General features: G+C 34.9%; 1 protein-coding gene across 1 annotated transcript; it reads left to right on the top strand.

The window, feature by feature from the left end:
- The first annotated feature begins 290 nt into the window (after positions 1-290).
- On the top strand, positions 291-3,028 carry LOC116158792. The gene is made up of 5 exons (XM_031471633.1): positions 291-2,110; positions 2,222-2,470; positions 2,531-2,702; positions 2,760-2,820; positions 2,879-3,028. Exons 1-5 carry the CDS (start codon positions 2,093-2,095, stop codon positions 2,931-2,933), a joined length of 555 nt encoding a protein of 184 aa, XP_031327493.1. The 5' UTR covers positions 291-2,092; the 3' UTR covers positions 2,934-3,028.
- The last annotated feature ends 9,469 nt before the right edge of the window (positions 3,029-12,497 follow it).

Genomic DNA, 12,497 nt, shown 5'->3' with positions numbered 1-12,497 from the left:
AAATGTAGGCGCTTTTGTTTGATTTCACAATTCCATGGCATTACCGACTTTCTAAACGCCACAGTTTTTAATTTTTCGGTTTCTCATTTTATAAAATAGAAAACAAAATAACTCTCGCCAGGAAAGATTGCCGGTCACAGCACACCTTGTGTTGATCTGAAATCTATGTTTTTCTTAAGATGCGAGCGACTTCCGGAATAGGATGGGCCAATGTTGAACGAAAGGTCTTTTTGTTCAACATTAACACGATACTATCCCGGAAGTCGCTCACATCTTTAGAAAAACATAGATTGTAGACCAGGATCAAGTGTTTTGTGACCGTCAATCTTTCCTGGCGAGAGGTTTACCTATGGTATGTACGGATATACTTTGTTTCTAAAATTATTAGGGAATCCAATAATCGGAAATTAAAAAATTACTATTGAAGATATAGATAAGTGTTTTATTTAAAAGTATGACAGATGAACTAATTTATTTGCTTACTTATGTACCTAGATCCTGATAAAGCCATATTTCCAACCTTCAAAATAAATTATACAATATGTACAAAAACCAACATGTATTATCGTATCGGAGTATATTACCATAACTTTTAACTCGAAAACAGTGCAATATAGCAAAGACCCAAAGCAAGTAATCTAACCCAAAACTACAGTGTTGATACAGATATACACATGTGTTTTTCATTAAATAATTGTATACTCTTAGAGATAATATTACAGCGTTAAACGGACAATGCCCAATAATGTTTATGACAATACCGTCAAACAAAATGATCGCAACCTATATTAAAGGTATATGGTATATGGTGACAACCCTTTACTGTTTTTCTCATTATTGCCCTTAGGTTTTTAATAACCAAGTACATTCATATCTATAAACATCCAATTTACTACTGATTGGATACAGCATCTATGTATCCACAAACGGCAAGGCATTATAAGCATGATGCCACAAAAATTTATGCATGTATTATCTGTACTCAATAAGCCCGTTTTGACTAAAATATTTTCAAATGTATACGACCTTTAGTTGTATACTGGAGGTTTGACTCGCATGGATGCCCTAATTTTTTCTCACTTTCTCAATTTACGCAAAATTGCGAGTAATTCACTTATAAATTTCCTTTTATAAAGCAAATAAGACATTTTTTCAGGGTTTAAGTCAATAAGACTTTACTTATATAATATGTAACAATTGCAATTGTTACCAAATGTATACCGTGTGCTCTGGAGTTCACGGTAATTTTCGCAGATGTTTAATTGAGAAACCTTAATTTTTTGAATGAACCCCCTTTTTTCTGTTCGACAATGGATTGAACACAGAAAATTGAGGGTAGTATCTACAATAGCTGCACAAATTCGCCGAGCTCTTCCGTTTCTACAAAATTTGTTCGTTTTAGGTATCGGGATGTAGGTACATAATTGAAAACTCATAGTTTTCTGTACGAAATCCATTGCTGAACAAGAAAAATGGTTTTTCAGTTAAAGAAATGAAGCCATCGCATTTTTTATAACTGCAAACAGTATTAGGTATAAACAAAGAACAGTTACTCATGGTTAAAAAGGGATTTATTATCTAAATGAGTATATTTCCTAAAAATTTCGAAAAAACGCACAAATCATTGAAAAAAAAATGATAGTAAAAGAGAAAAGGGTATATAATTATAAAACTAACACCGATAATCTAACTTTTTTCAAGTACCTACCTACAGATGTTGTTTTCATCATTGCAATTACTGCAAAGGATATCAACTCTATTGATAGCAACTTTTTATAAGGTACCTAATGCCTCTTAGAAAAACAAATAAAATATGATAGTCTATGTCGGGAAGGTGTTAATGGCCCTAAATGCAGAGGAGCATGTCACAAAAAACATCGTAATCTCCAGCAATGCAATTAAAGACCTTTTCACTTTCACTAATTGTGCAGTAATTAATAGCTTCCAAATCGTAATCACGTTTATTGTTAGTATTTGGTATAAATAGGCGGCCTAAATTACTTTAATTCATTCAGTTCTTCATAGTCTGACCGGTACGTACCTGCCTATAAAATTGTAAATTGTGTGGAATTGGAGCCTGGAGGAACGAACGATGCTTGTCATTAATAACGTAAGTACTATTATACACTTTCTTAATATGTTGTTTTTACGTCTTGTGTAATTTACCACACACTAAATAACCCCCTGTTTTATATCTAACTCATGGTTTATTTTGTTTCAGAACGAAGTGACCTTGTTGGGAGATTCTAACCTCAGGAGACTGGCCACTGCCCAGTTGGGCCGAAGAGCCTCGACCTATACCTCTGTAAGTTCCAACCGCAGAAGGGTTTTTGTCGAGCTGGCCATAGGTGGTCAAACGATTGGCCAGCTCCGGAAGAGAGTCCTTCGAATCCTGCGGCAGGGCGAGGAGTATAGGTACCAGCTGGGCCGAGAGGTGATCGTGCTGATTGGCGGAAATGATATACGCAGGGTAAGTACATATCTGCTGTTGTATATAAACATTTATAAACGGGGTTCTTTTTGATTACAGAATGCAAAAATCCGCAGCATTCGCGTAGGGATGCACAGGTTGTTGCAAGATTTGAAAAGGTGCAAGATTCGAGTCAATCTGTGCACTTACCCCACTATAAAACTCCCTCCACTGCAGCAAGACGTTGCTATCCAATTCAACGAGTTTTTAAGGAGTGTGGCGAATAAAAATGGTAAGTTAATGAATATGATTAATATTTTTGTGTATTTATTTCATTTTTGCTTTGCAGTTCACATAAGACTCATCGATATTGCTGTGGTGGTGGGAGACCAAGAGCAGTACTTTGAAGAGTAAGTACACCAGGATTGTATTAAATCATTTGTTTTAAATGCAATTTTTTTGTTACAGGGACGGAATTCACCTTAATATGGCGGGCTTAACTTTATTTAATTGTTTATTGTAAATACGCACATATTGTAAAAATTGGTGATGGGTAGTTTTAGTTATTATTATTGTAGTATAGGTATTGTTAATTGGTGATGGTGGTGTATATGTGTAAATAAACGTATTTTATAACATTGTATATATTGTATTATTGTACTATATGTTTGTAACAAAATAAAAACAAAAAACACATTTGTACCTATAGGTATTTTTCATCGTGCATAAAGGTGACACCAAATTCTCTCATTGACTTATAAGCAGTTATATGCACTCGTTCAATTTTCAGAAAGTCGTGCTATCACCGATAATAATTGTACGACTAGACCACCAGAATGTATTATCCTAAAGTTTTGTTTTTTAACCCAAGTAAGAATGGAAAGTGGATATACGAAAGCTGATAGCAACAATCTGCCAAAAATTGATGTTGGGAATGTTTCTTGCATCAAACAAAGATTTTTGCTCATAAGCAAAGCCCTAACACATTTAAATGTTCGGATACGTTCTACAACAATCCGATTCTCCACCCTGACATGATTTTCTTTTTGGGATATGTTTGTTTGTTTCCTAATAGCGCGGGGAAGCTTCAGTTTTTGTAACAACTTAGAAATTATATTTGTGTTTTTTATTTTTGCGGGTTGTGGATCAATACCACAGTTGGCGGTTAGGGCCAATGAGGAATGAGCTTATGCCCACCCGCTTTGGTGGTGGCCTTTAGAGCTCTAAACATCTACATCTACATTACTTATAGTAAACAATAATTATTTGGATTGGACAACTCATATAATCACGATCAATTTTCACAGGTTCAATTGATCGTTAAATTATGCAGGAACTCACTGGCAAATAGATTCGCAACTTGTTAAAATCCACCTAGATGTTTAAGTATATCAGCGACTTCGTAATCGTAAAGTACTTCCCGATTCCTTTCTGCACAGCTTCCATCCGTCCCCAAGCGAGAGGAAGAGCTCACGAACGGGTACCTCGTCGTACCTATACTAATAGTAAGTTATTACAGTAAATCTTAAATTATTTCTCTAAAATGTGGTAAATTTAATCCCTTTATGGCTTAACATAGGGTCGGCCTCAGATTCTCAAAGGGATACAGGTTGGAATTAATCGCGGCAAACCTTGCCTGTTTGATAAATAGAATTTGAAGATTAAAGCAGGGTAAGTAGGTAGTTACGAATTTATATTTTATATCGATTATTTTCATAAATTAATTAGTAACGAAGTGGATGATCCATATTTTTATATTTGATAATTAAGAAATCTTTGTCTTTCCCAAATATATTTTTCGTACTTCCGAGACTAAAGTGACAACTTCACTCCATTATGACAAGTACTGAAGTGTCACTTTTTGTCCCACCGCGGGATTAAATTTGGACGAAAATCCCGGAAGGATTAAATTACTAACAAGGCAATTTCAGTAGGTTATTCCACATTTTGAATGCGGCACCACTTTTTAAACGCATTGTACTGCTGCTGATATAGTTTTTTGGATTTCGGTGGTATTAATTCTTTACCTAGTTTGGCTGCTTTTTATCAATATCAAATACACCTTTGTCACCCATCGCCAAAATTATGACACTAGCAATGACAGTTTCCAAATTATTTTAGTTACCATAGCATAGGGATTGTCGTACCAACGCAACGTTCCTATGGTAACTTGTTAAGCAGCGATTTTTTGAAAGAACGCGTTCTATAACTCCATATATATTAAGTGTTTCAGTTTCGGAAGTACAAAAAATATCGTATATACCTTGCGACTGAAGTAGTGGTCTTAAAGGTTGATTCTCACGTTTCCATACCATATCCTTTCCATAAGCATTCCAAATTATTATACCTATGAAATTGACCAGTGATATGTGCGTAAGACATTCAGCCGTACGCTAATACACATTCGCCTTCCATATGTGAACGGAAGAGAAAATAAATCTCTTATTAGGCTTCTTAAACTGTTACGAGCACTATACCGCAATTGACAATATCAACGTTTCCTTCAGTTGAATACATCACACACGAACGAGAATAAACATACGGAAGCCAAAACGACAATATTCGGAATGGCAAATGAAGTTGTCTGAATTACACACGACTGAAGAGAAAGTATTGATGAATAAAAATAGTATTATCAAGGAAATAGTTATCGACAGATATCAGACATGTTTGCTGCTCAGTAGGTAGGTACCTGAACAGACCGATACCCACAAAATCAATAGTTGATAGAATTATCAAAAAAATGCGGATTTTAATGCTATTCAAATACCCTAAATAGATTTTCCTCCAAAATAATTAGGGAAGCCAATAATTAACCTCCTTTAAATTTCCATGGAATTTCATATGTCCCGCCTGTCGATGCAACGCGCTGTATGTTCCGTTGTTCCGGAAAACCACAAAAGTGTCCTGTTTTTTCGACACATAGATAGTAAAAAAATGCGGTGTAGGGATGGAAATCAAAAATATTGCAACACACAATCACACATGAACTGAGATGCTTCAAAAAATAAAACCATGATTCTACAAAATTGTTTCCCGTTTTAGCGTTGAGTGAATGATGATGATTCTCAATGGTCTAGGACGTTCTCTGCATACGACTAGGGAAGCGCTTCAATAGAAATTATATGAGTCGAATAGCGTGTAGAGGTGTGGGATTTAGTATAAAATTTTGAGTAAATTGTATTGTTAGGTACCACAGTAAAGATAAAGGACACATCTATGCCTCTATTGTAACAGATTCTTGATTTAATCCAATTTTGCATAAATAATTGTAGAAGTAAGTAAGTACTTGATATTTATGGTATTTTCGGGTGCCGTAGTTATTAATATTTACAAAATATCAAAAATCTGTTACAAGAGAAAGTACCTAAGTATAGAAAAAAGTTTTAGAATCCAACGTGACTGTGATGATGTTACTAACTAACACTGTTTTTGCAAAAATTGCTAAGAGCTGAACCAAAATGCGTAACTATATTTCATGTGCGTACGACGGCCTCTTAACACAGGGAGTAGGGCTTCCAAGTTAAAATTTTTGAGTTTAGAGACCAACCGGGGATATAATGGGATATAATCGTTGAATATTTGAAATTGAATATTAACATTAAATGACTGCAATTTTGGTGGTAAAAATGTAGTAGTACAACCTAAACATAGGAAATCAAGCTTCAACCAAAGAGGAACTTCAACCTTCAAGGCTAATAAGAATATGAAAACGGGCCAACTCTTTCTTACTCAGCATTTTAGATATACAGGGTGACACCCGTTTCTTGGAATTTAGCGACCAAATCTTGATCATAGGCATGGCTTACATTTATTTCTCCCGGGATGACTATCATTAAACGTTCTAGCTGTTCTAAAAGATGATCGATTTTCGGAGCCGCATAAATGAATATTATTTCCACACGTTCAGCTGTAGGTACTGTAAGTCAATAAAAAAGAAAGCAACCAAGATTGCTTAATGAAACAGTTCAGGTTGAAGTTCTTGGCCAATTTGCCATAAATCCCTCAATGTCAACATTTAGTTTTTTTTGTTAATTATTACATTTTTGTTGTTAAATTGTCTTAATGAATATCGACTTTATTGGTACCACTGGAAAGTATTTTTCAGTAGCTTTCCAAGGATGTGTCACAAGTATAGGGTTATACCATTTAGGATTTTGAAGAGGGGGGGGGGGGGCTGGGGGGTTAATGGGGGGGTGTTGTTACTCATAACGTCATTCTGGTTCCCCCTCGATATCCCCGAAACGGTTTTGCGCGATTTTAAATACCTTCTTTACTTTGGAAAATATGGCCGATTGCAAGTTTTAAAATTGACACCCCGTAGGTACTCGTAATTCTGACTTGACTTCAAATGAAATTTAATATTAATTTTCCCCTTGAACAAAAAGACGACATTCTGGCGTCACTATTCATTGTTTTAAAATGTTGCAATGTAATTAAGTGAATCTAGTTGAAAACGTAAGTGTATTAAATTCAAACTTTCATTCAACTTCAACAATTAAGATAGGGATAGTAAAATTTAATTACATTCAATTAGAAAATTTCCCTTCGCCATTATATTTGGAAGATTTGAATAGGATTTAGATCGATTAAACTAATTACAGGAAATAGGTACATAATGAATCGCTTAACCCTAATGACGATGAGAGCAATTAGTCTTCCAAAGAAGGTGTATTGGAACATGAATGAAAGAATTTGTTTATTATACTCGAAGTCTTCAGTCGTGTAGTGTGTGGTATCAGAGCTTACAGAGTGTTTTAAAGAAATTTTTTTTCCGAAAGAGTGAGTAGTATCACTACTTTGTTAAGTACTGCTACCTATATCATATCACGTGAGTAGAATTTTTGTACTAGATAATTTTTTTAAATCTAAAATGCCTTTTCAAAAGCAAACCAGTAATTTAAATAGAAGTGTTTTAATAAATTGTATAGTGGAGTCTTTCAAATCAGAGGAAGATATACAATTTCATTTAGGTAACCCCAGTTGTAGAATATTTATTGATAAATTGTTAAACTCAAACGCTATACCCCGCAATTCGAAGATCAACAAAATTCACCGCCGTCAATTTATTTATAATTTGTTACAAAAGGTGGAACGTATTTGGGAACATGATGTAAATGTTAAGTATGAGGTTCGTTCACGTTATAAAATTACCCACTTATCTACAAGGGAAAACATATGTAATGTGCTACATACTGATTTATTTCCTGATCAATCTTTCAATGAGATACATACTCAACTTCCTGATACACCTATTTCCGATAACTTTCAATTATCTGTTCCTAAATCTAGTAACTACGTTCAAGAAATGAATACATCAGCTCCTTGTGTTTCAATTCGTGAAAAGGACGATGTAATTAATGAATATGATCATATTTATATACCTCCTTTAAAAAAATCTTTTCCCAAAAAAACAGGAGTTTTAACAGAAGATACTAAAATATCGTTGAACAAATCAAACTCCCACCACACAGATGAGATTGTAATACCTTTCGCAATATGGACCACAATGTACGATTGTAAAGATGGTGTAATGAAGAAGGGATGGACCGACGAAATAAATAAATTTTTTGAAAAAATATATCCTCTATGTGTGTTATCTTTTAAGTACCATAAAATGAGCGTCAAAGTACCTTTTAAGGCTAAAGCAAAGTGTAAACATTCTACATGTGCAACATTTAATTTTATTTGCAAACAAAATTTAAATTTGCAACATGATAAAGTAATTAAAATTGTCAGAGTAGGAAAAATTCATCATACCAACGAAATTCATCGAAGATTTATTAAGGGATCTGAGAGAGCTAAAATCGCCACGGAACTTTTATATACAGCACCGAGTATTTTAAAATTAAAAAAACTGGGGGCCTGTGACTACAATGCTTTGTTAGCTGGTAATTTGAATAACGCCCCTGACAGTAACATATTGAGAAAAATTTCCAGCGAACAAAATAAGAAAAAAGACCTAGATAGGGATCTATTTGCCCATCTTCAAAAACTTCAAATTTATTTTCGGAAAACCATGAAAGGAAGTAAACTACTAGGTTATATTCAATCTTTAAGTTTTGATCCATTTTTCGTTCGGCTTGTAACGGAAGAGCAGTTGAAACATTTGCGAGCTACCGCGGTAAAAAATAGAAAACCGGTATCATTATACTTAGATGCTACGGGAACCTTGATCGCCAAACCCAAATGGATTAAAAAAAAAATTTTATATTATGCCTTAGTAATTAGAAGCCAAAAGGCGGAATCTCCAATCCCGATTTGTGAATTTCTTACTTCTTCACAAAACATTCCGTCACTGACTTATTTCTTAAACTCGTTTCTTCTTGATGTAATAACAGTTTCCGGCAGCCCCTATTTTCAACATAAAAAATCCAAGAGACACATAATTGGTAAAATTGAAACAGATTTCAGTTTAGCACTAATTCAAGCAGCTTTATTGACTTTTAATAAAATAGATTTAAAACAATATATTATAGAATGTTGGTATTCCATTGGTCCCGCTGCTCAGTCCTTCTATTTTGACAATAATCTAGTTAAAATTCATGTTTGTTCCTCTCATTTTTATCATTTGAGCATAACGAACAGTAAAAAATTTTCAAAATTATTTATAGTCAGGGACTTATTCAAAAAGGTGTTTAGTATTATTATAAATAGTACCAGTTTAAAAGACATGGTTGAATTATTTAAGCATTTTTATGTTATTTTCGCACTTCCAAAGCAATGCACCTATTTTCAAGAATCTTATTCATATATAAATTCATTCACGCGCAAGTCCCAAAGAAAGTTTATCATACCTGAGATTAAATACTGTTGGAAGTATGAAATGGCAGTACGCGATGGTACCACAATAAAACAATGTTCCCCTTTCTATAAGCATTTTCTTCACTTGTGGGAATGTTTGAACCGCGTTAATTTTGAAACAGGTGAAATCCTAAAAGAAAATGTGTTTTATAATATTATCTTCTTTAAATATGTGGTCGAATCCGTGTTAACATACTATCCGATTGTATCTGGGGTAGTTATAAAGAAGCTAGGCTACGTTCGTGACAATAATGGCGTGGTTGAGAGTTGGTTCAGAATTGTTAAGAAAGATATACTGTTAGGAAAGATGAGGAATTTGGCACCAAGATACATTCGTATGATGTCCGAATTAATTACGCCGCGATTGCGCCATGAAAATATATCCCTTAAAACTACAAAGAAAAAACGGAATACTATAAAATGTAAAACTATTAAAGTAGATAATGCCAAAACAAATACTAACGAAGTCAAGGATGAATCTTCTTCTCTAACTACAAAAGAGGAACAATGGGGTAAACGTTCCGAAAATATTAACAAATTTTTCAGCAAATTCTCTGTCGCGCCCCAAGCGATTAATCTAAACAAATCTATTCTTTCTAGTACTGCTAATTTGGACAAATCACCGTCGTTAGCGGAATGGGATCAATCCACTATTTATCCAGAAAGCCTCTGTCCTAAGGATAGTTCTTTCGAAAATACACCTCATTTTGATAAAAGTGTTCTTACCGCTGAACAATGTGACTTGATCAGAGACCATAAAGGTACAGAAGCTACAAACCCTAACACCATTTATTCAAATTGGCAATTATCCGGAATTAAAAACACAACAGTAAACCAATTACCCATTCTAGATAATCATTTAATAGGGGATATAAATTATTATACTGATCGTGATTTTCGATATACAGTGGGTGACTATGCTGGGAAAACCAACAGCATACTGCACGAAATTGATTCAGTAGATTTTGCAACGCTCAATTCCGGTAAATGGATTACCAATCAGGTTATCGATATTTGCTTGGATTTAATCATTGGAAAAAGGACTGATGTGCAATATGTAAATTCCCAAATAGATATATTCCATAATGAGGGCACGAAAATTGATGGAAAAGTAGAGAAATTTTTGTATTTAATTCACCAGAATCAAAACCACTGGTGCTTATTATACGGTGATCTTGTAAATAAAATATTTTACTACATAGACCCTTTAAAATGTAGAGAATTAGAGAAAAGTAGAACGTACTGGCGAAAGTTTAGAAAAATATTAAAGCGAAATGATATATCTCTCACAAATTGGACATGTGGTGTAATGGAACATTTTCAACAAACCGATAGTTCTAATTGCGGTCCAATATGTATCTATATAGCTTGTTGTATTGTTAATAACGAAACACCTACGTTGTATCCTGATCAGTACCGCGATTTCTTGAAAATGTTCTTGTTAATAAATTCAAATTCGATGATCAATATATGTATACACTGCTCACGAGAAACAGCTCCAAAATCTGTTGAACAAGGAATGGTCGAATGTGCTTCTTGTCGTAGATGGACTCATTTTAATTGTGTATTATCAAATTTTAAAATTTATAACATTAATGACGCGTCCCAATTCAGAAACATTACATTTAGATGTAGATTGTGCGATCTAAATTAAAACAGCCACGTAGTATATTTTCCAAATTTGTAGGACAAATGCGAGGGCTGTTGCCCATGCCCATTGAGAGGGTCCGCATTTTTAGGGTGAACTTCCTCCCTGCTCTCAAGACCGTGTTTTTTCCAAATTTGTAGGACAAATGCGAGGGCAGTTGCCCATGCCCATTGAGAGGGTCCGCATTTTTAGGGTGAACTTCCTCCCTGCTCTCAAGACCGTGTTTTTTTTCCAAATTTGTAGGACAAATGCGAGGGCTGTTGCCCATGCCCATTGAGAGGCTCCGCATTTTTAGGGTACATTTCCCCTCTGCTCTCAAGACCGTGTTTTTTTCCAAATTTGTAGGACAAATGCGAGGGCTGTTGCCCATGCCCATTGAGAGGGTCCGCATTTTTAGGGAGAACTTCCTCCCTGCTCTCAAGACCGTGTTTTTTTTCCAAATTTGTAGGACAAATGCGAGGGCTGTTGCCCATGCCCATTGAGAGGGTCCGCATTTTTAGGGTACATTTCCCCTCTGCTCTCAAGACCGTGTTTTTTCCAAATTTGTAGGACAAATGCGAGGGCTGTTGCCCATGCCCATTGAGAGGGTCCGCATTTTTAGGGTGAACTTCCTCCCTGCTCTCAAGACCGTGTTTTTTCCAAATTTGTAGGACAAATGCGAGGGCAGTTGCCCATGCCCATTGAGAGGGTTCGCATTTTTAGGGTAAATATCTTCACTGTTTAGAACAAATTTGTATAGTGGAATAGGCCTACTGGGGATACCACTTAAAAAAAAACGCGCCTAATACTCAACCTCAATGGTGGTGTGGAATAGAGTACAATAGTAATTATTTGTGCGTATAGGTGGGCGTTATAGCGGTAACGATTTGCTATAATGCTATTAAATCATTATTATTATTATGGTCGGTGTTTCTTGTGAGAACTCAGGTCTAGCCGTGCCTAATCGCACGGATTAAAATCAAGTAACGATTAGTGTCTGTGTCTGTGTCTGGTGAAGTTATGTAGGGTTCTAAAGAAAAATAAAAAATAAAAATAAAATAAATATTCACACACTCACATTGGAAATCTAGGGATAGTATGTAATTCATACTTACCAACATAGCTATTAATGGCCACAATAGTCAACGCTATCAGGAAAGAAGAAAACAAAACAAAAATATCATTATAATAATTCCTGTAATTTTATTAAATAGAGTTTATTGTGTAAGTGTTTCTTTGGCTTTGCGTTTGGGTTGTATACGAGTGGGTTGTGATAATGTGGTGTGTTTCTGTGAAGAAGGAGTTTTGTGTTTTTTAACTGTGCTAGGACGTGTAACTTTATTGGGTGGACCTGTCTTTGTAGTGCAAGTTGCGTTACTTGTATTTGTGGTGTTTCTTTGTTCTTGAGGTTGTATTTGTGTGGTTGCTTGGGTTTTTGGTGGAGATATTGCAGTATTTTGTGAGCCTGTGGTGCTGTTAAGGTTTTTGTGCTTCGGTTGTATACGAGTGGGTTGTTTCTGAGAATATTATTATTATTATTATTATAGTCGGTGTTTCTTGTGAGAACTCAGGTGTAGCCTGGTTAACTAATCGCACGGATTAAATTCAAGTAACGATTAGGGTTTATTATTATTATTATTATCGTCAAATTATCGA

The sequence above is a fragment of the Photinus pyralis genome, unplaced genomic scaffold (assembly GCF_008802855.1).
Source record: "Photinus pyralis isolate 1611_PpyrPB1 unplaced genomic scaffold, Ppyr1.3 Ppyr1.4_LG1, whole genome shotgun sequence".
NCBI lineage: Eukaryota > Metazoa > Arthropoda > Insecta > Coleoptera > Lampyridae > Photinus > Photinus pyralis.
This window is presented reverse-complemented; position numbering and strand designations above follow the sequence as displayed.